Here is a 25,358-nt window from a genome sequence, read left to right on the forward strand (position 1 = left end):
TGCTTTGTTTTTTTTTTTTTTTGCCATTGATGTGTAACTTGCAATCATTCGCTCCATTTTTCCTATCGTGCATCACTTTTGATATTCTCCACTGCATCATACAATCTATCTAACATTCACTGCAAATCATTCCTGTTCTTAGCCAACAACATGGCATCATCTGAATTAAAAGTACACTTGCATTCATACCTGCACTCAGCAAACTCAAACATTAACACAAGCATTCCTTTTCATCTCATCCACTGCCTTTTCATCTTATCTATGCCATTCCACCAAATCGCCATCACACATTTTGGTGGCACTCTTCTCCCTGCTTCTCGCAAGCAGCCTCCACATTTTCTTTTCTTAATTCCACTTTCCCTTCATTCTGTTGGGAGACTAAGTTATCTTCTAATACTTTTCCTTAGGGACTTGTACTTTCTCTTCGCCCAGAAACATACTTTTTCTTTTCACTCCAATTTCTTTCACTTTTTTTCCTATGTTCATTTTCCCCCAAGATCCACTTCTAACTACTAAATGAAAGTCTGCCCCACATACAGAACCTACCATCCTTCTATCCTTCACGAAGCTTTTAGCTTTTTATCATAATCAAATCAATCATATGTTTAGGTCAGTGTTTTTCAACCTTGGCGACTTTCAGATGGGTGGGGAATTCTGAGAGTTGAAGTTCACATATCTTAAAGTTGCTAAGGTTGAGTAACACTGTGCTAGATTGAAGTGCGTAGTCTGTAGTTCAAGAAGGTTGTGTAATTCCAACCACTGCCTTAGTATGGATGCAGGCCAACACTGTTTATTTGCTCGGGCACTTCAAGTAATGACTACCTAGCAGTTGTGTTTTGATAATCCAGGATGTAAGGTTAAGCATGTTCTGTGAACACTGGTAGGAAATGGAATGGAATGTGGGAGTGGCCCTGGAGATGGGGGGGCACGAAGAAATGCTGCCTAGGGAACGATCGGATAAGAGAGGGCATAACCCGCAGCTGCATAACGGGCGGAGAAAGAAACTCAGAAAGGAACCTCCCTAACTCCTCAGGCTGTAAAAGAGACAGTGGGAGATTTGTACTTTCACACTTGCAAGATTCTGTTAATGTAGCCTTACAATAAAGTAGAATTAGCTCATCTGGTCATGTTTCTTGTCTGGTCTACCTGGGAAGGCTGACAGGACATAACAACCCCAAATCCTGGAGTTGCAGGGAAATAGCAAAGATCACCCAGTCCTCTACACTCTGCAACTCACCATCAAAATGCCTACCTAACCTCTGCTTATAAAGTTCCAGTGAAGATGAGTCCAACACTTTCCATGACACGCAAACAGCTCATTTTTTTCCCTAACATTGAATCAGAACTTCCCTACTTTGTAATATGAACCCATCATTGTGGAACCTCACTTGTGAAACAAGAGAAATTCTTAGCCCTTCTTCTTCAAGGAGATGTTCCTTAGAGTCCTGCCCTTGTTGCTGAACTACAACTCCCAGCAATCCCATTTAGTGTAATTAATTGTGAAAAATGCTGAAAGTTGTAGTTCAGCAACATTTGGAAGACCCTTGAGTTTCTTATCCTTCTTCACCCATTTGGAAAAGAGACAATTTCACATCCTGACATGTCTGCTTTGGAACTGGGTGGTCACTCATGCCCTATCCCGTGGCACTTTCAGTGAGCCTCCTTTCTTCCACCACAGTGGGATGGGCCACTTACTTCCAAAGAAACATTGCTCTTGGCAAATGCTTCAGTTATGTGCATGAAAACATTATTCTTTATCCCATAAGAAACCTCCAGATTACATCCTGCATTCACAGCCACTGCAGGGAGAAAGGAGAAAGATAACATTGTTAGTCCAAAAGGTCAATGAAGCATTGGCTTCAACTCATGTTTATCTGCAAGGCACGGGTTTGGCTATCTGTTTATGCAGACAGACAATCTGGGAGCGGCATGCAAACCTTGGCAACTGGAGAGAGTGCTGGTAAAAATCCTCACCTGAAACTTGGAGAAGCTGCTGAGAGTTGGGGTCGACAATGTTTTCAGGAAGCAGCACCATTATACTATCTTGCATGGTAGCCTCTGTGTTGGGAAGCTGCTCAGAAAGGCTTGGTGTTTTTACACATTATCTCATGGAAGAATGCCATGAGGATGATCCTGTGATGACTTCAGACACTTTTCTTTAAACCTTAATTTTGGGGTGCTCCTATTTTAAAGGGTGCCACAGGCAGTAGGTTGCCAACCTCCATGTAACTGACACTCAGACAGATGGACCAACAGTGGAGTCCTTGGTGGTCCCTGAGCTTGGTTGTTTGCTTGCAGACATTTCATGGCCCAACTAGGTAACATCATCAGTATTAGGTAACATCATCATCTTGCACTGATGATGTTACCTAGTTGGGTCATGAAACATCTGCAAGGAAACAACTGAGCTCAGAGAGTACCAAGGACTCCACAGTTCAACCCTGAGTTATAGAAATTCTCTTCTGTTGGAGATGGACAGAATTCCATCTAACAGCCAGATTTAGCTTAAGGTGGCTTCCTTTTCTTCCATGCTATTCTTATGTCTTGCAACAATGGAGGGTTCTTCAATGCCTTCCTATTTGAGCAGAGCTCAGCTTAAATTGCCAACGTTCATATTAGAACCCTCTGGACCTCCATTTCTCACTGCAATCATTAAACTTGTCAGTTCCTAGGCTAATACTTAAAATTTAATTCTGGATATCACAGGGCATGGTTTTAAATATGTATGCTTGCTATGTCTTTATTGTTAAAATTGATTTGCTGGCTTGGCTGCTAACCTGGGATCTAAATTTGTTGGGTGGAATTTTATAAACGATTGTGTTTTTGTGATTGTACCCTGTCGCAGTAAAGGTGTGTGATAATAAGAACAACAACAGTAATGTGCTGCTATGATTATAGTTGTTGTTGCTCCTGAGTTATCTAACCAGGGGCACAACAAATAATCAAACAAACAAATAATCAATCAGTCTATTTCACCATTAGGCCAGCCTCACCATATTGCCTCAGCTTCCACCCTGCCCCTCATCTCTGATGGCTGTAAGACCTTGATTTTAAGGCTAGGGCGGCACACCTCTAGACCACAGACCAAATACAGGTAGTCCTTACTTAACGACCATAATAGGGACCAGAAAATTGGTTGTTAAGAGAATCGGACCTGATTTTACCACCATTTTTATGATGATTGTTAAGCGGGTCATGTGGTTGTTAAGTGAATCTAGCTTCCCCAATGGACTTGTCAGAATTCGCTTAATGACCACGGTGATTCGCTTAGCAACTGTTGTAAAAAGGTCGCAAATCGCGATCATGTGATGGCAGGGATGATACGACTATTTGCAACAGCTGTAGGCATGAGTACAGGTTGTAAAGCACTTTTCCGAGGCCATTGTAACTTTGAACCATTGTTAAACAAATGGTCATTAAGCGAGGATTACTTATAAGCATGAGATCAATGACTAATCAAATTGGGCTACCAATGACCACTTGGCTTGAAGGCTGCTTACTACCTCCAGAATCCACAAACAGCAATAACTGTGGAGTAATGCTTGTGAGCTTCCTGAATGTGTTTGGCTGGCTACTGTAGGCTAACAGAGCTTGGAAGAGAACATGGGCTATTGATCCAGGCGTGGGATTCTTCTTAAGTTTTAACCACAACTTGATTCAATTCTTCATCACTGTCTTAAAGTACAATTAAGGACAAAGAGCTTTTGGTGGATCTGGGAGAGAAGATAGCGCTTGGATGCTGAAAGTAAGACCAGATGGAAACAAATCTGGGTTCCAGACTAGAAGGTTAACCTGACAGCAATGCTACTAGGACTCTAGGAACTCAATCTATAACTGAAGTTAGGTTACAAGGAGCATCCAGCACAGATCTGAGCAGATCCTGTTTTGCAATACTCACTAATTGCAGTCTCCAGGAAACTGTGGGTGAAGCGATGTCCAAACATGATCAGCTCCAGAGCACCTTCATCGCTCACCACATAACCCTGGAAGCCCCATTCACCACGTAGGATGTCTGTCAGCAGCTTCTTGTTAGCACAGGCTGGGACTCCATTAATTCTGCCAGATGGACCAAAGGATGGTTAGCAGACTTACAAGCATGACCTCTTGGGGTCACTGCTTCCCGTCTTCCGGCTCTAACAAGCCATAACAGCAGTGAGACGCTCAGAGCAGTTTGCGAGAAGCCTGTGGTCATTCTTCCCCAGCCTTTCTGAGCTCTATTAGAGTCCAAGTCCCAGTTCAGCTTAAAGACTTTACAAAAGTCATCTGCAATGACATTTTATTTCAAGAGCTTCACGGAATCCTAGATTTGAAAAGACTTAATGAATCCAACTCCCTGCTCAGTCCAGGAGTGCAAATCAAAGCATCTCACACAGAATGGCTCTGCAGCCTCTTATTTGAACACATCCTTCAGCGCCTCCTTGGGAAATTGGTTCCAGTGTGGAACTGCTCTTCCCATGAAATGTTACAATTCTGAAGTGGAACCTGCCTTCCTATAAGCAAAGCTTATATCCTGGACTTTGGGATGATCCAGAACACCCTCTTCTGGGTAGCACCCCTTCAGGTACTGGGTGTCAGGCCTAGCCCAAGGAACTCCTGGAGACCATGCAGGTTCATTCAGCAAGATTTATTAGCTAGCGCTTATTTACAGAATTTTCTCAGACTGACCTGTAGTTCCCAGGAACAAGTCTCTACTATCTTCTGGAATGTTTAGGGATGCGCCAGCTTTCTCTGCTTATCTCCAGAGCGTTGCTCTGGAGACGAGAGCACCATTTTCACCCCCCTTCCTCCATTCCAGTCCATCACATCGGGTGCTACCTTTTCTCAAGGCTAAACCTTTACACTTCCCTCCAGCTCCCTTCAGGGGACTGGAAACTGAGTTCCCGTAGATGCCTTCACTGCTTTCCTTTAACCTAGTTTGTCTGCATCCTGCTTGAAGTGTGACGCGCAGAACTGGACACGGTTTGGATGGAGCTTGACCAACACAGAATAGAGAGTGCAGCTATTACTTCTTGAGATATAGAAGCTTCAACTCAGTGTTATTAGCAACTGGGCAGAGCTACTAATAGGATTTTGCAACCAAATCCTGTTTAATTTATTTGGTGTCAGATGCTGTTTCCAAACTTAATGCTGCCCCTCTTCTATATTCAATGTTTGTTTTTTCACCGAAGATAAATTCCTTGTATATATTTTATACTTGGCCATTAAAGTATTCTGTATCTGTATAGTCAATGGCAGTGAAGAGCAGTAAATTACTTGATCTTTCCAGAATGAGACAGTTTCCCCTAAATGCTTATTTTCCTACTCAAGGTGGGATGTATCTTTGCATATGCTCTTTCCAGGAAAGCATAACTCAGTTCATTCTTCCAACCTTTCAACTCTTTCAAGCAATGATTGCTCTGAGTTTGTGGCTAAACAAATGTCCTGTATAAAACTGCTTTGTCCAATATAGTCATTTTTCTTCCTAGAATGGATGATGGTCTGCAGGGACCGATTTCCTTTTATCACCCTTAATCATTTTTTTTAGAAAGCAAAACCCTACTAGAAATAATTATACTACTGCTGTTTTGGCATTAGATGAGTTCACACCACACTAAGCCACAGCTTGCTTGCTTATGGTTTCTGTCAGCTTGCAGAAGTTTACATAACCACCCAACAGATATCCTGTTATTTTGCAACGGAAGTAGAAGCTGAGAATAAGAGTTTCCCAAAAGAAAAGTTTTCCCATAGGCCAGAGAAGGCAGAGGCTTAAAACAAAACACCCTAAAAGTCTACTGAGTAGGAGAACTAGGAGGAGGTATGATGGGTGGCAACCTAGGACTGGGGCTAGATGCCATTAGCTGTTGAAGAGTTGTGGCCGATGATCGACGATCCTGAATTGCACTGGATGGCTAAAGAGTCTTGGTTCCAAGAGGGTCTGGGGCAAGCTTTGGTGAATGGGAGGATCTGGAGAACCACCAAAGAACTGGAGAACCATCAGCAGATCAAAATGTCCAATACGGAAGGCTCGGGGATTCCAGAAGGAAAGGTCTTTGGAGCTGTCCTGTGGGCCAAAAAATGTTGCTGCCAACTGACCAGTATATTCTGCTCCTTTCCTATCTTCGAATATTAGAAGATTACCTTCTATTTAATATTTAAACAGTGTTATTTAAAATAGAGCAGGGTACAGAGTCACTTTTGTGAGTTGGGCAGCCATTGAAATCAAATGAGTAAATAAATAAATCTTAAGCCAATGCAACAGATTGTGCACACACACACTCACTCATATATACACAGGTAAAGAACATTTATGCTGTATACCAGTGTTTCTCAACCTCAGCATCTTTAAGATGTGTGGACTTCAACTCCCAGAATTCCCCAGCCAGCATGGCTGGCTGGGGAATTCTGGGAATTGAAGTCCACACATCTTAAAGATGCTGAGGTTGAGAAACACTGCTGTATGCTATTCCTTGGGGGGGGGGGAGGGAATCACTTTTGAAGGCATTTCAAAACTCAAATAGCACCAGAAGATTTTCAGCTAAACTGCATGGAGTATAGTTATCCAGCTAAAATTCTTGCCAAGGAAGGCTATAAGAACCGAAAGTAAATGTTCTTTGTTGTCTTAATATGAAGGGGAAAAAATGAACCAGAGGAGTTTTACACTGTATTTTGCACTAAATCCTGTGGACTTAAACAAGCCTATGTCATGATTGGTTAATTAAGCTAAAGTTCATACATAGCATGGTCATAAACTATGGTTTACAGATTCAACAGCTGGTTTATGCTAACAAACCACATTACTGTATGGCTTAGAATAAGAGGCAAATCCAGCCATCATTTGGACTGACAATGGTACATTTTAGGCCCATTAAATAAACTTGAAAAGTTGAACTTTCTCTGTCCACCCCACAAATCAAGATTGATTGATTGATTGATTGATTGATTGATTGATTGATTGATTGATGTTTGTATGCTGTATTGATTGATGTCTGTATGCTGCCCAACTCCCAATGACTCTGGGCAGCTCTCATGTAAAAAAAATTTTTTTTAAATACAATAAGAAACAAAAATAAAGAATAAAACATAGCAAAGATGACAGAAGCCAGATTGAAATGGAAAAAAACCCAGACCCACGCAATCCAAGGGGGCTTCACTCATCCTCGCTAAAGGCCTGGGTAAAGTTCTGAAAACTCTCTTACAAATTCTAGTTCACTAGAAATTGTGAGCTAAACACAGCTGTCCAGTACAAGCCGCCACGATATCTCATACGTCATGATGCCATTATGTATGACATCATCATCACTGCCTTCTCAGGAATGCCCTGAGGGAACATACCTGTTGTAGCTGCACATGAAGCTGAATGTTCCAGCCCGCACACAGGCTTCAAACTGAGGCAGGAAAGTCATGCGCCAATCACGCTCTTCCACCTGTCACAAGAGACACCACCATGTCCTCGCTGTCTTGCCAGCCCACTGAGCATGGCTTGTTAAACTCCTCCCAAATCGATTCTTTTTACTAAATATCTTACATTCATAAGCACCTTGTGAGGCCTCCTTGTTCACTCCTCTTTCTAACCTATCTTCTTTACCATCTGCTCTCCCCAGATGCTGGACTACAAATCCCATTCTCTTAGCAAGTGTTAGAGAAGATGGCCCTGATCCAAGCATTACCCTGACCCTTGTGCCCTGGACGCCTAAGCACCCAAAATCATTTTCTAATCCTGGTGTGGGAATTTATTCAGAAAGAAAGAATGGTAAAAAGATAAAGATGCCCTCAAGTGGAGCTGAACTCCTGTTAACAACATGGATGCATCCGCACAGGGAATGTTCATGTTCATTTCTCTGCACCCTGCAAGGCTACTTAGCTTCTGTAGCTGTAGAGAAGGTCATCAGAGAAGGTCATCATCCCACAAGCTACACAAGAGCGAGTCAATGCAGGGAAATGCTGAATTCCTGAAGAGGAATCCACATTTGTTGTCCACAGGAGAGATGGGAATGAACATGCAAATCTGGGCCAGAAGCACCTAGATGCTGTCCTGGTTAAGGAGGACAGGAAAATAACACCGTATTTCAAAGGAGCAGGTTGGTCCTGTGGCTCATGGGGGAGGCCACCATCCCAGAGGCCCCTCTGGGCACGTCTGAGCAAGTCACCAACAACCTTGGAGCTGTTCCTGAAGCTCGTCCTCCTCAAGGCACCCTCCTTGCTTGATTTTGCACTAATGTCATCTACTGGCCTTCATGGATAGAGCACTGCTGCTCACGTTTTCAATTTCCCCTTGTTTATCTCCCATTTCTCAGCTGCATTAAAGTACAGGCAGTAGAGACATTATTCTCTTTGCCCTGGACTGGCCAAGTACTTGGCTTCTCTGGAGACAAGGACTCTCAGCTCCTGCTGCAATTGCTTCCTGGCTCCTGCTACCTGGAAGCAGGTATACATCCCCCAGGAATAGCTTTATGATGGTCAAATATATCAGCTGAACCTAAAGCAGGTGTCAGTTTCTATGTTTGTCATGCCAGAACTTAAATCTTTCATATTCTGGTTAGGAGACAGTGGTTGATCCAGATTCAGACAACACCCATATGTGAAGGAAAATCATTGACCATGATTAAGGCGCACAAGGCCAGGGACAAAGTCACAGAGGGCTTGTTCCCATTATCCAGAGGGGCGTGTCTCTTGTGTCTGTTGTTGCTCTGAGGGTTACAAGAAACTAGGCTGTTGGGACTAAATAAATGGGTCTAACACTAGAAATTGGCAGCAAGGAAGGGGCCCAACTCAGAAATCCACTGGACAGAAGCTCCATCTCTGATCCTCTTTCACTGACCTTGGCATCAAAGATAAACCGGGATATGGGGATATTCTCAGGACCCCCATGGACATCAAAATGCTTGCAGCCAGCACTAGCTTTGACGTAACGGGGGTGGTCACCCTGCAGCCCCTTCACAAATGCAATTCCCAGCTCTGTGGTCAGGAATGGATCCTCCCCATATGTCTCCTAAGAGTGGGAAAAGAAACAAGCTGGTCAGTCCCATCCTATTCCTCCCACTCCATATTGATTTCAGTTAATGGCAAGCATAACATGAGAACAATCAGGCAAACCAATAAAGAGAAATACAAAGCAGAACGCACCAGACCAAGGCGATTCTTCAAAGTAGGCGTATAACGTGACAAGATATTAATACTGTAATCCTAAACCTCTAACTCTAAAATGAAATATAGAATATTAGGAGCATTAAAAGCTAGAGCTAATACACATGGTCAAAGAAGAAACAAAGCCTCTGATCAGTGAGTCAGTCATTTCTATTTCTTCTGGTTATCCCATTTCTGAGAAGAAGAAACCTAGCAGTTCTTTGGTTCTACCTTAAATTTCTAACAGGTCAAAAATCTCAAGAGTGTGTTAACCTAACTTTGGGGTCTCCTTTTTCAGCTCAGGCGATTATTATGGCTAAGAGCAGGAATATTTGTGATCTTCAGCACAATCCCTGCTGAGATTCAGGTATGATTGGTCTTCACAAATTTTGGAAATACTCAGCACTAATTTCATTTCAGAGGACTTTTCTTGGGACAGTTAAAGCCACTGACATGTTTTCCCTGATCTGGGAGCTTCCAGGTATGTTGGACTTCAAGCCTTACCCTCCCTACCCTTGGCCCTAAATCACTGATACCTGGTTCCTGCCCCAGAGCGGGTGCCGCATGATGTTCAAGACAGGGCTGAAGCAGCTCAAGCCCATGTGGTCATTATAATAGCCGACAGAGACAAAATAGTTGTGCTTGGCGCGAACCTCAGTGGCCGTAGCGCTGGCCACGTCGAAGATGAGTTGAGGGCTGTTCGAAGACATAAGGAGGGTTGGAGAGAAAAGGATTTTGGGTTGCAATGAAATGAGGTCACTCAAAACTTGCAGCATGCAATACTACGCTAGGCCACCATCCTGTACAGATGGGGTCTCAGTTCCCTGCAGGGCCAGGATAGCACTTCCCGAGATCCACAACTGAGGCCCCAACTGTGTAATTTGCACCAGTGACATCATAGGGAAATAGTGCACAGCATATCATTTACATTCTTTGCATAGTGACATCACGGCACAGGTGACATCATTTGTCCTCCCCTGTGAATCCCCATCTTCTTTTAAAAAGAATATAATTTTTATTGAATAAATTTTTAACAAGATAAAAACACAAATATTAGGAAAAAAAATAAGAAAATAAGAAAGAATAGTGAATAAGTAAGAAAGAAAATAGAAATAGAAATAGAAATAGAAAAAAGGAAAGGAAAGGAAAGGAAAGGAAAGGAAAGGAAAGGAAAGGAAAGGAAAGGAAAGGAAAGGAAAGGAAAGGAAAGGAAAGGAAAGGAAAGGAAAGGAAAGGAAAGGAAAGGAAAGGAAAGGAAAGGAAAGGATGATAAAGAAGTGGATTCCAATCTTTTTGACAGTAGTTATAAATGCAAATAAGCAGCAACCTGATTTAACAAAATGTTCAGTCTGAAGAAAAGAGGACTTACCAGAGACGTTAGCCACATTCAGATACATAAACGGAAGCTACACAGAAGTTGGGGTTGGGAACTATTTTCCATGGCCACAGAAACTAGGCTCAGCAATAAGTTGAAGCTACCTAGATTTCCTTCCAATGTAAGGAAGAGCTTCCTGATGGTTGTTCTTAGGTTGTTCATAGACAGTGGAACAGTCTACCTATGGTGGTTTGGAGTTCTCCATCTCTGGAGGTTTTGAAGAAGAGGCTGGACAGCTGCCTCCAATGGATGGTTTAAGTTGTCTTTCTGCACATTTCAGGGGGTTGGAGTAGATGATTCTTGTGGCCCCTTCCAACTCTACAATTCCAAAAATGGTACCCAGTTTTGAAAGCCTAGACACTTAAGTTGTCAGTGCTGGTAAGTCTGGTGGCATGCTGAGGATTTAGCAATGGTGGGACACCAAGATTCTAAGTGGATTAGTTTAGAGAGAGAATTAAGGTGTCTAGGAGAGAAACAGGAGAAGAAGAGAGACGGGACTCATTTGGAAAGCCCTACCCAAAGTCTGCATGGCCCTGGCTCTGCTGTCTTTTAGGAAGGTGTCAGAGACTATGGGAAGAAAGTCTGGTTTATCCAAGAAGAGGCAACACAGTCCAGATGGAGAGACATGAAAAGAAAGCCTTACAACACAATTCCGTCTTAATTCACTCATTAAAGAAGATACTGGGAATTTACTCCAACTGTTTCAAGATTCTGTTTTTACCCCTGATTTCCCTGGCATGCTATTTAAAGTTGCTGTTATAGTTATAAGTTTTTGCTTGTTGATTTTTAAAGGTACCTAGAGTGGGCTGCAACCATAACAATGTCCCTCAATCAGTAAAACATCCATGGAACAATGAGGACTGTGATTTCTAAAAGGCATTTATTGTACATGGCCTAGATCTGCTTTAGTGACTGAGGTGGCTTCTCAATGGACTTGAGGTAAAATCCTACCTGAAGGAGGCAGCCAATCCAAGAGCTTGAGGAAAAGATGTTGCCCAGCCCTGTGCTTCTCCATCTCCACGAAGACATTCTGTATTCCAGTTGTAGGGCCCAATGCCCAAACGGTCAATAGGTGGGGCCGGCCCATTGGCCCGAGCTCCTCCTCTTGACATCTGTGGGTAGAAAGCCCATACAGTAAAAGGATGATCATCACTGCCCTACCTGGTTTCTCCACCTTTTGAGCTTTAATTCTTTAATTCTGTCCCCACTGGCAGTTCACCCCAGCATCATCACCCAATCTTGAAACTCTAGGGAGCATACATAAGTCAGAGTTGGAGTGCTGGGTTCTAGGAGTTAGTTTTCATTGGCAGGTGTTTCATTATGTGTCTGGGGAACGTCTTCAGTACTATAACCCTGGAAGAGTCTGAAAGTATTACTTAGGTGAGTCATAAAATGTTTGCCAATGAAAAATCAAGCTGAGAGACCTCCTACAGCCCCCGACCCAATCTTCCCCCTTGCAGGTCACTGTCCTCATCTCATCTCCAGTCCAAGAAGGATCTTGCCAAGAAGGATCTTAGTGAAGCCATCACTAAGAACTAGTATAAAAGTTGCCTTTCCTCTTTAAGCTAATCCTAACGTAACACAGCTTCAGGGTGCGCAAAATACATGTTTGCCCACACATGGCCTTGGAGGCTAAATCCAGTGACCTACTAAGGTGAGTTCTGGGAGTGTCATGGAATGGGGGCTCATCCCTCCCCTCCCTCCCCATCAGCTTCCTCTTCCCTCTCCCAGTGCTGGTCCTCTCCCTCAGCACTTCTTTTCCTGAATTCCTTTCATAGACTTTGTGTCTCCCTCCCCATTTTCAACACTAACTTCTCCCTGTATTTCCAGCGAGAGGGGAACAGAAGAACTCCACTATTTTATGTGGGACAGAAGAGGGGGAATGTTTCCCTATTTCCCTGAAGCAGCATTTGGAAACTTATTTTTTACCTTAAGGTACAGCAACCCCATGTTTTCTCTTTGAAATGTCCAAAAAATATTGAGAAACATTGAATGGGGTTTGGGTTGCTCATTGGCTAACTTTTCTGAATTTGTGAGGTTTAACTCTGTGCTTTCCCAGTGAAGCAATAGACATGGCTGCCCCAAAGCTAGACAGTTTCAGCTGTACAGGACCCAGCTAATTGTGCAATCCCCATGGGGTCTGCCTCCTTGTTTTCTGGGATTATTTCCACCCTGGAGTGTTTCCATCTGTCCCTTTATTTCACATTATTCTGAGATGATTAAATGGAATAAGAAAAGAGGGGCAGACCAACCAACTAGAGTGACAGGTAGAGTCCCCAGATCTTCCCCATTCCAGCCCATTCTTGATTGGTGGCTCTTTTCCCTACTGTCTGGTGACCTACTGAAAGGGGGCAGCCAGTAGGGTCTATGGGGAAGGGTCAGAAGAGGCAGACATGGCATTGTGATACAACCCATGCCCTTTTGTATCCACAAGCAACATTGGCACATGTACAAAAGGGGTGGAGCTTGATCCTTTGGGGTGTTTTGTACATGAGAGGAGCTGTGCTACAGATGTGGACAAATGCCCAGAAGCAAAGAGGTCTTAGCAATAAGAAGCATCTAATGGACTCCAAATGACAGGGCTGGGAGGAGGAGCTAGAACAGCGAAAGGTTATGGGTTTTCGGTTTCCAGAAGCCTCTGGGGGTCCACAGTGGAAATTACACAATTATGGTCCAGGGACCCTTCTGGTTTGGTCTGACAGATGAAGACTCGCCGACTGGCCTTCCAAAGCCCCACTGATGCTCAACCCCACCAAACCATTCAATGTCTTTCTCATACCTGCAGGATCATCTCCTCTGGGGTCAGCCTGTTAATCAGATCATCCAGTCGTTCCTCCCAAGGCAATGTGGGATCCCTGAAAGGGAAGTCCCATCCCCAGCAGAGCCCAGCCAACAGCAGTGGGGCAGCAAGGTGGTAAAAGGCCATCATTTTGTCTGCAACCAAGAAAACGCAGCTGTGAGCTTGTGGTGCAGGGGAACATGCCTTTGAGCTTTGACTCCTTGTGTTTTCATCCATGTACGTTTTTCTGGCATATCGTGGAACTGGCTTGCCGTTCCTTCTTCCAAGTTGTCCTTCCTATTTCCCACTCCAGCCTCCACCCTGGCATTCCTTGGAGGTCTCCCATCCAAGAACTAACCAGTTTCTACATAAAGCTTCACAAAAGACCACAAACCTTCCCAAGAACTAAGTCCTTGTTCCTGGAATGAGTCTTTGATGTTTTATTGCAGTGTTTCTCAAGCTTGGCCACTTTAAGATGGGTGGACTTCAACTCCCAGAGTTCCCCAGCCAGCCATGCTGGCTGGGGAACTCTGGGAGTTGAAGTCCACCCATCTTAAAGAGGCCAAGCTTGAGAAACACTGCTTTATTGAGAAAGGCCCAAGGGAGATTCAGGAGCACCAGCTTGGCCCCACTGCTTTAATTCTGTGTACAGTGGCTAGATTCATCCACCATGTCCATGCTCACACACTGTTCAAAACCAGGTTTTGTTTCCCCAAGGCTCATTGAATTAACCACAAATGATTGGCTTTACACAGTAAATTAAACTATGAACCATGGCTTACAAACCACAGTCACTTGCTCACACATCATGCTAAGCCCAAATTAAAGCAAATGATAATTCAGTGCACTGTGTGATCTCATCCCATTGCACTAAACCATGACCAAATAAACTATGACCATTTGCAGTAAACCATAATGGGGAGTGTTGGGTTTTGACCGAGCATGATACGTGAATTCAGCCATTGTGGCTTACTCAACAAACTATGCCTCACCATAATTTATGAACCCATCCAAGAGTCACAAAGAGATTACAGAAAGTCACCAAGCCACAGTATTTGATATTCCGGTGGGGTGAGGTGGATTCAAATCCAAACTTAGATGTTGGGCCAATTGGGGCCAATCCCATAGGGAAGTGGGAGACAAGGATGGGGGAACCATGTATTCCACCCTAGCTCTTTAGAAAAAAAGTAGAAGGAAGCATTGCAACAATGTGGGTTCATAACCACTTGATATCAACGTTCATTTACTGATGAGCCAATATGCCAGCCCTACCAGAATGTCTTAGCTATCAGAAGATAGGAGTATCTAGACTCCCCAATTTTGAAAAATCCAATTATGTCTAAACCCAAATAAAAGTAAGAAATTACATTTGTCTATTAGAGAAAGAAAAAAAAAAGCCTCCAAAAAGTTACGTTAAAGCCATCTCAGCAAGTTCCATAATCTTCACCAACCATTCTTCCATTGTGGGTAACACTGAATCTTTCCATCTTTGTCCATACAGTGGTCTTGCTGTAGTTATCATGTACAAAAATAAAGCTCCACGACTGTTTTCCAACTGTTTGTCCATCGATCCCAAAAGAAAACCCGCTGGCCTCTTGTATATTAATCTTTAACATCTTCTGAATGTTATGTATTTGAAGCCAAACATTTCTAGCTTTTTTATACAGGCACCAAACATGATAAAAGTCTCTTCTTGTTGTTCACATTTCCAACATAACATTTTTTGATCAAAGAAAATATATTATCTATATTTATTGCTGACTGGAAACCCTTTACAGACTTTTTGTGTGAAGCAGGGAAAAAATGAACGTATGAATTATGGTTTTGATGATTAGACAGGATGTTGTAACCACAGAGTAAGAGGTAAATTTAAAGCATGGTTCAACTTGAATCCATAATGTGATTTGGTTTCTATGCTGTGTGTTGTATGAATATCCAGCCAACTGCAGTTTAATCAGTAAACCATATAAACAAATGGCTTTCTGCAATGTAGGAACCCAGCATATGATAACTGGGTTCCCTTTGGCTTAAATGAAAGTCTTTTTTTAAAAAATAACTTTATTAAATTTTAAAATAGAAACAGTAAAAACTAACAACAACAACTAATATTAAAGGAAGAAAGTAAGAAAAAGAAAGGAAAATTAGAAAAAAGAATGACCAAGGTCAAAAGTGTGAAAAAACAAAGAGAAAGAAAGAAAGAAAGAAAGAAAGAAAGAAAGAAAGAAAGAAAGAAAGAAAGAAGGAAGGAAGGAAGGAAGGAAGGAAGGAAGGAAGGAAGGAAGGAAGGAAGGAAGGAAGGAAAGAGAATTGACTTCTGACCCTCCTCACAACAGATATAAGTAACAGTATACATCAATCTTTTACTCTAAGTTTACAATATAACTTTCATTATTACTATGCACCCATATTATTTCTAATAATCACATCTATACAACATAATTTCATTTTTTTCCTGTTTCCCACAGAAAGTCCAAAAAAAGTTACCAATTAACATTAAAATTGCACAATATCTTGTCTCAAATCAAAGCCATCAATTTCACCATCTCAGCCAACTCCATCAGCTTCATCATCCATTCTTCCAATGTAGGTAATATCATATCCTTCCACCTTTGTACATATAAAAAAATCTTACTGCAGTTATCGTATCTAAGAACAAAAATTCCATAAATTTAAGAACAAAGATATTTTAACCTACGTCAAAAATAAATCCATTTTATAATCCAACTTATCATTTTCTCTGGAAAAAAAAAAGCAAATGAAATATCTCCCCCTTTATATACAAATCCTTAAAACCTCATCGTTCAATCTGGTCAGAAAAAAAATCCTGTTCATAACTACCAAAAATCTCAACATATATATTAACCATAATCAAATAAGTTCACTCTGTAAATCTTCTATTTACTTTTAAAGAGCTTAATCTTTAGTCCTTTCAAATAGTGTCCCACATGTCAGATTCAGCCGCGGCTAGGGACTTGCCCAGCCGCGCTTAGTCAGTTTCACCGCTGGAGCGCTAGCAAGGAAAGGGAAAGTGAGAAACTGCAAACCGATTAATGGGCCAGCTGGCGCCGCTTAACTAAACCCGGATACTTTGTGTTAACGCCAGATTGCCGCGGGCGTTGTAGACAAAGGGGAGAGCCTCGGATTTGAGTTAAAGTAATCAGCTCGTGATTGGGGAACTCCCGGTTTTGCGAGCAACAGAAAGACCCATTGACAACAACAACAACAACGCCATCCATAGACAGCAATCAAGAACCCAAAAGAGCTGGACTGAATCTGCCATTTGAGTAAAGGGGGGGATTACTGCGGGTAATCTGTAACCAAGCAACAGGGGCTAAGCACAGGAATGGGGAACTATAAATTGTATTGTAAAATGTGCCAAGCCAGTCCTGGCTTTGTAATTATGAACGTTACCCTTGAGTAAACTTCTTTGCTGAACACACGTGTCATGAGAGTTTCTCTGAGTCGAACGGGGCAAACCTTACACCACAAACTGATTCCCCATTATTCTCTCCTTGTCTTCTCTCAAAAGCAGCCCCAGTCATTTCCCTTTGTCTCTTCTCAGGAACAGCCTCACCGATTCAACACATTCTTTTTGCAAATCCAAGATAAAAAGTCTTTCCAAATCACTCTTCCTTCTCATTATTTGTATGTTTCCTTTGATTATAGTGACATCAGTTGGTTTCATTTGTAAATCCATTCTGGCATCCTTTTCCAGATCACTCTTATCCTTTGGCCTTTTTAAATCCATTTTCAAATCCACAGCATCTTGTTCATACCACCTTCGTAATCCAGCATTTTTTCTGAACTCCAAATCCACATTCAAGTCAACCTCTACCTCCATTTCAGAATTAGCCATCTCATCCAACTCTCTCATCATCCTCTATGTTCTTTTCAAGGGACTTGAATTTAGCTCCTAATTCATCAAACAATGATTGGAGTAAAGTTAAAAGTAGCTAGAAGGGGCCCTTTGGAGCAGTCGTGAGAAGTTAAAATGACTTCTTTAACTTTTAACAGCTGCTCCAAAGGGTCCCTTCTAGCTATTTTTTTTCCCCACCAAAGCAAGCAACCGTATAAGTGAAAGTGAGCAGGCAGTTCACACCCTCTCGTGCCTTTCAAGCTGCAATTGCAGGCACACACCAGCAAAAAATACACAGAGGGCTCAAATTACTATCTTCTTTATTTTGAAAATCCTGCCAACGAACAGGCATATCACAGAAAAACGAAAAGTTTTCCCACGGAAAAATCAAATCCAATTAATACAGATGGAGTTTCTTAAAATTAAACTTATAACAAATAGATCTTCCCCTTTCACCATAAGTAACTTTTATACCTTTTTTTGTATTCTCTATATCTTCCAGCTTTTTGCGAGCTGTTCAAATTACAATAAAACTCTAATTCTTCTTTTAAAGTTATAGACCCAGAAATAATGAAAAAAACACCAAGAGAATGACTTACCTGTTGCAAAGGAAGGTCTCTAGTACGTTAAAAAATAGTTATATTTCAAAGTGGGTTAGATATGGGGTTCGGCTGGCTCCACATTTAGGCTGCACCACAGCTGTGAATGAAGATGGATCCCCGCCTCCCAGCCGGTTACTCACAAGCTGTTCACAGAGACTTTGTTTCTACAATTAGTTTATGAGGAATGGCCGTCCCGGAGACTGAATGGGTTGATTTCTCGTTTCCTCCTTAATCCAGAGCAGGTTGGGCAGCCAGCGCTTGCTGCCAGCCACCGATCCAGCTGCAGTGCCATCTCCCCTCTCACGGAGAGATGACTAAGCCGCCACTGTCCCCACCGGAAGCCCAGTTTAAATGAAAATGTCAATGGACCTGATGCAATAACCTGGTGGGCTGCTGAGGCTGTGGCTTCCCTCCTTCGGTAGCTCCTTTCGGAAGAATTGTGCAAATAGGAGGATGCTGAGAACGAGGTGAAGATCATGAACCAAGCAACAAGGAAAGTGTGGATAAGAAGAAAACAGAAGGAACGCTCTCTTATGAATGAGCCTTGTTGAAAAATAAGGTAACCTGAACCCTGGGGCAAAGAACATGGAGTTTCAGGGCATGTACTGATTTTTAAAGAATTGGAAAAAGTTCTCAGGACCCACAGCTAAATAAGTAAGTGAAATCATCTTGAGAAAGGAAGCTTAATGTGAGTGTGAAGTAACCTGAAATTTCTAGAAAGCAAAGGTCTTACGTGAGAATCCATGAACATGTCTATGAAATCACTACATAGTTTTCTCAGCAATAGTATGGAAGTAGCTTGCCATTGCCTTCTTCTATGACGTACTATTTTCTTTCCCATTTCCCACGGGTGGATTTCAGACTAAGTGCCATTCATCTGGTCTGATCCTGCTCACCATTTCTGAGATCAGCCCTGATCAAGCTTGGTGTGACCCCATAGCCAGGCAAGGAAAAAAGGAAGAAGAGAAGGTTGCTAGGATGTTACTTAAATTCATTTCACCTTTTTCTCCCCTTTCTCTTACTGATCAGCATTGAATAAAAGTTACATCCATGGTGACTTAACTCAATCCTGGTCTCCAAAAATCTCCTCTACGGAACCTGGCACAATACAGTAACAATGGCTAACTTTGGGGTGGCCAGCCTAGGATACTGGACTCCAGATGGCTGACCTGCAGTGCCCTTCACTTCAGAGTCTGGGAGCTGGAATTCTCCTATATCTGAAGGGTCAAAGGTTGCCTGAAGACCAGCTGAACATCCATCAGCTATGCATTGAAGAACTATTCTCTGCTACTTCCCCCTCCCCAATGGCACCAGGGAACCAGAAACTTTCAGCAGGGAACAGGAAGCCAGAGACAACCTCTGTCCCCCAAACTCAACTGGACCCTGAGCACAATGGGGTGGCAGACCACCCTATGGATAGATTCCTCCATCAAGGAAGCCATGCATTGTTAAACATGTCCCCGTTATCTGGCTTCACAAATTGGCACTACTCCACCTGCAAAGCCCAAACTGAAGCAATCATACCGCAGCTCTACGTGTCCCGTGAACTGATCCTTTCCACCTGCAGAGCTAGACGCAAAGACAGCCACCCTAAGAGATGGAACTTAATGTAGCACGCTAGACGGACCTTTCAGTCTTGATCAATGAGATGCATAATCCTCCAAAAAGCTTTTCCAATAGTGAATCCAAAGTTGAGTTGGGAGATTTTCACCGTAGTACACTGGATATTGTCATACCAGAACTAATGCTTTCATCAGAAACAATGCTCAAGGGATCCAAGGTAAAGGTGGCTTAGAGAAACACATCTGCTCCATCTTCTTGCCAACAGTATGGAAAGAGTTTATCGTGTGGTCTTCTTTGAGGATGACTTCCTTCCTTCTCCGTCTCGTTTTCACTCCTGGGTTTTCCGGGTGGCTCCCATCCAAACAGTAACCAGTCTAATCTTGCTTAGGTTTTGGAGTTCAACACATCGGCTGACCTCCCACCTGCCACCCTCTAGAGGCAGCAGAACAACCCCTTCACAGCCAACTTTGTAGGGTCTGGAAAAGTATGCTGACTAGGGAACTCTGGGAGTGGAAGTCCACGCATCTTCAAGTGTCCGGGACTGAGAAACCCTGAGTTAAATGAACCTGTCTTCCAGATACTCAAAGAATCTATCAGCGGGGGGACTTTGCAAGAGCTGTGAGCCATTCAAAGCCAAATCTACCTTTTTTATTTTCTTGTTCAGGCCTGAGACCATTGCTTGAAAAGCAGGCGTCTGGCCGAATCATTATAGGGCAGCGACCCCAAGCTAAGAAGGGGTCTCCCTCTGAAGGAAGAGCCTGGAACGCACGCGGGCCCCTTTCCCGGAAAAGCAGATGTCAGCACACAGCAGCCTCTGGCTATAGAAACGCTATTTGGTTCTCGGACTGGCCTCTGCTCCGGCCACTCGTTGCGACGCAGACCTGCGCTTTCCTGGCTCGGTCTCCGGGTTGCAAGGCGGCGAGGCGAAGCGAGGCGGGGGGGCGCCCCGCATCCAGCCCCAGGGAGGATGGATCGTTTCTCCGCTTTCAGCGCGCTGCGCGAAGCCAGTTCTCGCAGGCAGCCAGCGCCAGCGGGCCGGGAGTCCCCCGTGCAGCCGGAGGCTCGGCGAGAGGGCGCAGCGGGTCGCCGCCGCCTCCTCCCACCCCGCTGCCCCTTACCTTCTGCCGCGATCCTCTGCCCAGCCGCTCCGGCTCCCGGCCGCGTCGCCCCGCATCTGTTGCAAGCGCAGAGCTGTTGCACAAGGGCGATCACGAGGCAGCTCCCCGCCTACCCAGCCCGGAGCCTTGCGGGGAAGGCTCAGCACCGCCGCCCGCAGGCAGGCAGGCTGCGGTCTGGGGCGCGAGCTGGAGCTCTCCCGCGGCCGACGCCTTTTATGCTTGCAAGGAATTCGCACCTCCGGCAGGCTCCGGGCCTCCCGCTTCCGCGAACCAGGAAGAGCGGGCGCTGGGGCGGAGGTGGCGCTGTCCCCCCGCCGTTACAGGCAGCCCAGTCCAGCCCATCCAAGGCGAGCCGAGTTGCGCGCGAATCCGACCCGGTCGATCGCCCTTCCTGCTTGTCGCGGCTTGTCCACTAGAGGGCGGAGCCCGCTCGCCCACCAGCCTGACACCGGCCGTGCATCCCTAACCGCACATCTCGGACAGGTGGGAACAGGTAAACTTGCTGAACCGAACTAAAACTTGCTGAACCAACTAAACCAGTTGCGCCCGGTCCTAGATCGGGGGGTGGGGGGGGAGGGGACTTTGCTCACAGTCACTCATGCCCTAGTCGCCTCCCGACTGGATTACTGCAATGCGCTCTACATGGGGCTGCCCTTGAAGAGTATCCAGAAGCTTCAGCTGGTGCAGAATGCGGTGGCGCAGGCAGTTAAGCGTGACTCTGAACAGCACATGTTACACCTCTGCTCCGCGAGCTGCATTGGCTGCCATTCGGCTTCTGGGTCCAATTCAAGGTGCTGGTTTTAAGCTTTAAAGCCCTTCATGGCATGGGGCCGGGTTACCTGAGGGACTGCCTCTCCCTGATTATATCTGCCTGTCCCATCAGATCTGGCAGAAGAGGCATGCTGTGGGTCCCATCCCAGGAGAGTCCCAGGGAGGTGGGCCTTCCCTGCCATGGCGCCCACCTCATGGGACATTCTGCCCCACCCCAAAGTGAGATTAGCTCCAGCCCTGTTCATTTTCCGGAAGTCCCTCAAGACTTGGTTATGTCATCAGGCCTGGGGGTCTCAGGAGACCGGTGGGATCTTGAGATGGCTCCATTACTGTGGTTAACATCTATTCTCTCTTGTGACTTTTAATTTTTTAATAATGACTGTTCTTTATACTACATTTATTGTTTTATCAAGGGCTGTAAACCGCCCAGAGTCACTTTTCGTGAGATGGGTGGCCATATAAATTTGATATGTAAATAAATAAAATTAAAAAACTGGGAAGACATGCGAAGTCCAGCTCAGCTCTTGCTGACTTCACAGACTCAACCATGCCGTTTTCTAAATAGGATATAAAAAAGGTGCTTTGCCCTTGTCATCTTCTGGGACTTTAAAAAAAAAAGTCCAAATTTGGGCTGTCTTAGTGGTCTTTCCTCCGACCCCTAACCAGGACCCAGCCTACTTAGCTTCTCCACCCAGATAAGCCTGCCAAGCCGTGGCATCTCTTGTGGCATCTCCTGAGCAGACAAGAGTGGTAAAATAATGGCTGAGCGCATGGTATCTCATAACGTGGTGTGCTGGCAAAAAGAATGGTTGGTCCTACAAACTGATCTTTTACCTTTACGAACCTCAAAGCAAGCCTGAGTTAAAATGGTCAGGCAAGCCTCTGGGTGTGGTTTCTGGAAGTCTTCCCAACATTTTAACAAGACCCCTGGGAAGGAAGGGGTGCAGCGCAACGCTGTCTTCCATGGGAATATCATGGGGGATTGTTTACCTGTTTTTTCCCCCCCTGCAGCTCCATTTTCCAAACCACTCATCCTTTTGATCGCTTGCTCTGCCACCCCAAATCCAGTCCCGTTTGGTTGAGTTTGGCAACCTATCCTGCGGACGTTCAGACAGAAAACCCAGTCTGGAGGTCTTTGACATCATTGTCGCCCAACCTGCTGCTGGATCCCAAAGAATACTTCTGGAATCCTTTCTCAGCCCATTACTGGCAGTGGCCATAGAAGCCTCTGAATTTGCCTCGGTGTGATGAAGTTACAGGTTGCATCTGCATACAGGTTTTGAGTTTCTCCTTCTCTCTTTGGGTGGTGCGTACAGAGCAACCTGGACAGGATATGCTGTGGGTCACAAGACCAAGAGGAAGAGAGCTTATCCAGTTGCTCCTTCCATAGCTTTGCGTGTATGTGTATCTTTTCTGGAGTTTTTCTCTGACTGGATTCAGAAAATCTTCCTTTCGCTGGCTTCCCTCTTCCCCCTCTCACTCCCCCACCCACTAAATTTAGTCTTCTGCTGCTTTCAGAGTGTGAAAGAGCAGGCTGCTTAGAAAAAGGGCAGGCCCCTGGGCTGCCTCCCTCCCCTCCTGTATGAGCCTTCCCCCCAGCATCAGCACGGCAGAGTTGCCAGCCAAGCCACAAGCTTGAAACAGGTGTGAGAGGAGAGGAGAATGGAGAAGACGCGTGTTTTGGGAGCTCGGCAGCCACCAGCAAACAGAGTAAAGCAGCTGAATAAAAGAAGGCATTTCTCCCTTAGAGGGAGCGCGTGGTCCAGAAAAATGGAAGTATGGAGGCCCACCGAGGAAAAGTGCAAATAAAAAAGCATAACATAGGAAGCTACAAGTACTCTACATGCTGGCTAGTAACAGGGAAGAAAAAACAGAAGGAATTCCAGAGACAGGAATTAAGGCAGAACAGTGTGTGTAAGAAGAAAACATTGTTATAGAATAGTATTACTATACAGCGGTGTTTCTCAACCTTGGCAGCTTGAAGATGTGTGGACTTGGCTGGCTGGGGAATTCTGGAAGTTGAAGTCCACACATCTTAAAGTTGGTAAGGTTGAGAAACACTGACCCAAAGTGTGAAGTATGTACACTAGTACCTCATACAACTGTACCTTTTAGCACCAGAATTCAGGAGTTCCAAGAAATTGTAACTTGACGAATATCCTTGTCTGTGTGTGTTTGTGTGTGTGTGTGTGCGTGCATTTGTCTGTGTCTCTGTGTAGTGCAGGTGTTTCTGTTAGACCTGCGCGTCTATGATTCTCAGGGGAAACAGGTATGCAAATTCATTACCAATTTTCTAGCGTATTCTATCTGCACCGTTGCTCTTTCGGAGCAATCTGTTTACACGTTCATCCGCTGAGCTGAACTCATGGAACCTCTTCTGAAAAGTTTAATTCCAAATAGCTGTGGTCGTCATGGTTTAAAAAAAAAAATTACCAGGATGGCCGTATTAAGATTGAGGGATGCTTGATACTTGGGACTGTTTTAAAATTCCAGAATTTTATATACTGTATTTTTCTTTTTAAACTATAAAAAAATAAAAAAAAGATCTGGCCTATTTTTGAACTTGGTGCTTCCTTTGTAAGGCTCTTCTACCGTACCAAATTTGGTCCAGTTCTCTCTGATTTTTGGAAAATTATCCTGCTGAAAGATAAGAGTCCTGACTTCCTTTGCACAATTTCTTCCCAACTTCCTGTTGGGTTGGAAAGATTAAAAAGGTTGAGGGGCTTCAGCTCAGATGCCTGCAAACCCCTTCAGGCTGTAGTGTTGTTCTTGAACTTGTGCTTGGTGAATTACTTTTCTTTTAGCCTTAACTTAACCATGCCCACAGTGGGGTCCATTTGGGGAGGAGTACCCGTGGCAGTGCTAGGAACAGCTCGGATACTGCACAGAACCCTCAAACTCCCAGGCCTCTGGTAGAGGACCAGAGATTGAGAAAGGCACGTACCACCCACAAGAGTGAGAGGGGACCCCCCCCACACACACACAGGATATGTAAACCCATAACAGAGTGACAGTACAACCAGCCCCATTGAAAGCTCAACTTGTATTCATTCTGGGTCTCAGAAAGAACAAGTCTGGTTCTAAACTGTCACCTTCAGCAGGGAACCCCACGGTCCCATAGCAAAGGGGCCCTTCCACAAACAGAGAAGCCCTAAACAAGTTCACACAGGAGCAAAAGGTGCTAAAGGTAGCAAAACAGCTTAGGGGGCACTAAGCTAGGCCCATTCCCTGAAGAGAAATAAATCAGGATATCTTTAATTAAACATAAACTGTGCCAATCAACTTTGGTTAAGAAACTGGTTGTCTGCCAGTCTGGATCAAAAACAGAGATAATTGTGATCAGACTGCAGATTTATTTGTATCACAAAGGCCGACTTTCTTCAAGTTGGCACCTTCCCTGTGATGTTATGCTACAGATTTCTTCACTCTCAACCTGCAGGTCCAGGAATGCCCTGGCTGAAAACGACAGTTGTAATCCTGCATATATGGAAAGCAGCAATGTGAAGAAGGGTGTATTAAAAAATTTTTCAGAGTCTGCAAGTCGCCAGATGGTTTTGTTTGTTGGATTGAACTGGTCTTCACAATAGATATTTTCACGTTCTTTGTTTTTCTAAAATACGATCTTTTCTTCCCCACCCCAAATAATTAAAAAAAACCAGCAACTTTAAAATAGGCAGTGGTCCAGTTAGGAAAATTTATACTCAGAATGTTTGTACAAGGCCCCTTTTCAGATGTGTATCGTTCTGAGTAGTCCATGGTGTTTAGAAGCTGTTCCTCTTTGGTCTGCTAAGTAGGGGGGCCCTAGATTTTTACCCCTGAGTCAAGGTTAGAAAGAACTACCTTTGTTGGAAGAAGGTATCCAGGTGAAATGATTCCAGATGTGTCTCCTCTCCCAAAGAATTTGTCTTTCTGTGTATGGTGATAATGATTTTGGACAAAGAGATTGACTTTGGGGAAGGAGTTGCTGCAAAAACAGATTTTTCTCGTGGGTCAGCTAGTCCCATAGAATTCCTGAAACAATCTCTTCTACCTGCAGGGGAATAGACAGCAAAATCAGCTTTTTAGCTGATCTTTAGGACTAAGCTCAGGAGATACAATGGTGAAGGAGACTTTAGAGAGGAATTGTGGCTGCCATGAAAATACATTTTCTTCGCCTCTCCCCAAAAGGAACTCTTGGCTACTTACTGTACAT

At 44.2% G+C, this 25,358-nt stretch overlaps 1 protein-coding gene across 1 annotated transcript in view; it reads right to left on the reverse strand.

Annotated features, from left to right (window-relative positions):
• LOC103053807 (uncharacterized) overlaps positions 1-20,645 on the reverse strand; it is a 31,005-nt gene extending 10,360 nt beyond the window's left edge. Inside the window, exons 1-8 of the mRNA XM_088140247.1 lie at positions 20,396-20,645; positions 13,257-13,411; positions 11,429-11,589; positions 9,639-9,798; positions 8,798-8,968; positions 7,312-7,403; positions 3,899-4,056; positions 1,696-1,799 (exon numbers count right to left, since the gene is read on the reverse strand). Of these exons, the coding sequence (XP_087996373.1) occupies positions 1,696-1,799; positions 3,899-4,056; positions 7,312-7,403; positions 8,798-8,968; positions 9,639-9,798; positions 11,429-11,589; positions 13,257-13,406 (996 nt within the window). The 5' untranslated portion in view covers positions 13,407-13,411; positions 20,396-20,645. The remainder of the gene's footprint in view (positions 1-1,695; positions 1,800-3,898; positions 4,057-7,311; positions 7,404-8,797; positions 8,969-9,638; positions 9,799-11,428; positions 11,590-13,256; positions 13,412-20,395) is intronic.
• Between the last annotated feature and the right edge of the window lie 4,713 nt (positions 20,646-25,358).

The sequence above is a fragment of the Python bivittatus genome, unplaced genomic scaffold (assembly GCF_059951505.1).
Source record: "Python bivittatus isolate LINGU-HERP-01145 unplaced genomic scaffold, Pbiv_v1 ctg000260_np1212, whole genome shotgun sequence".
Lineage (NCBI taxonomy): Eukaryota > Metazoa > Chordata > Lepidosauria > Squamata > Pythonidae > Python > Python bivittatus.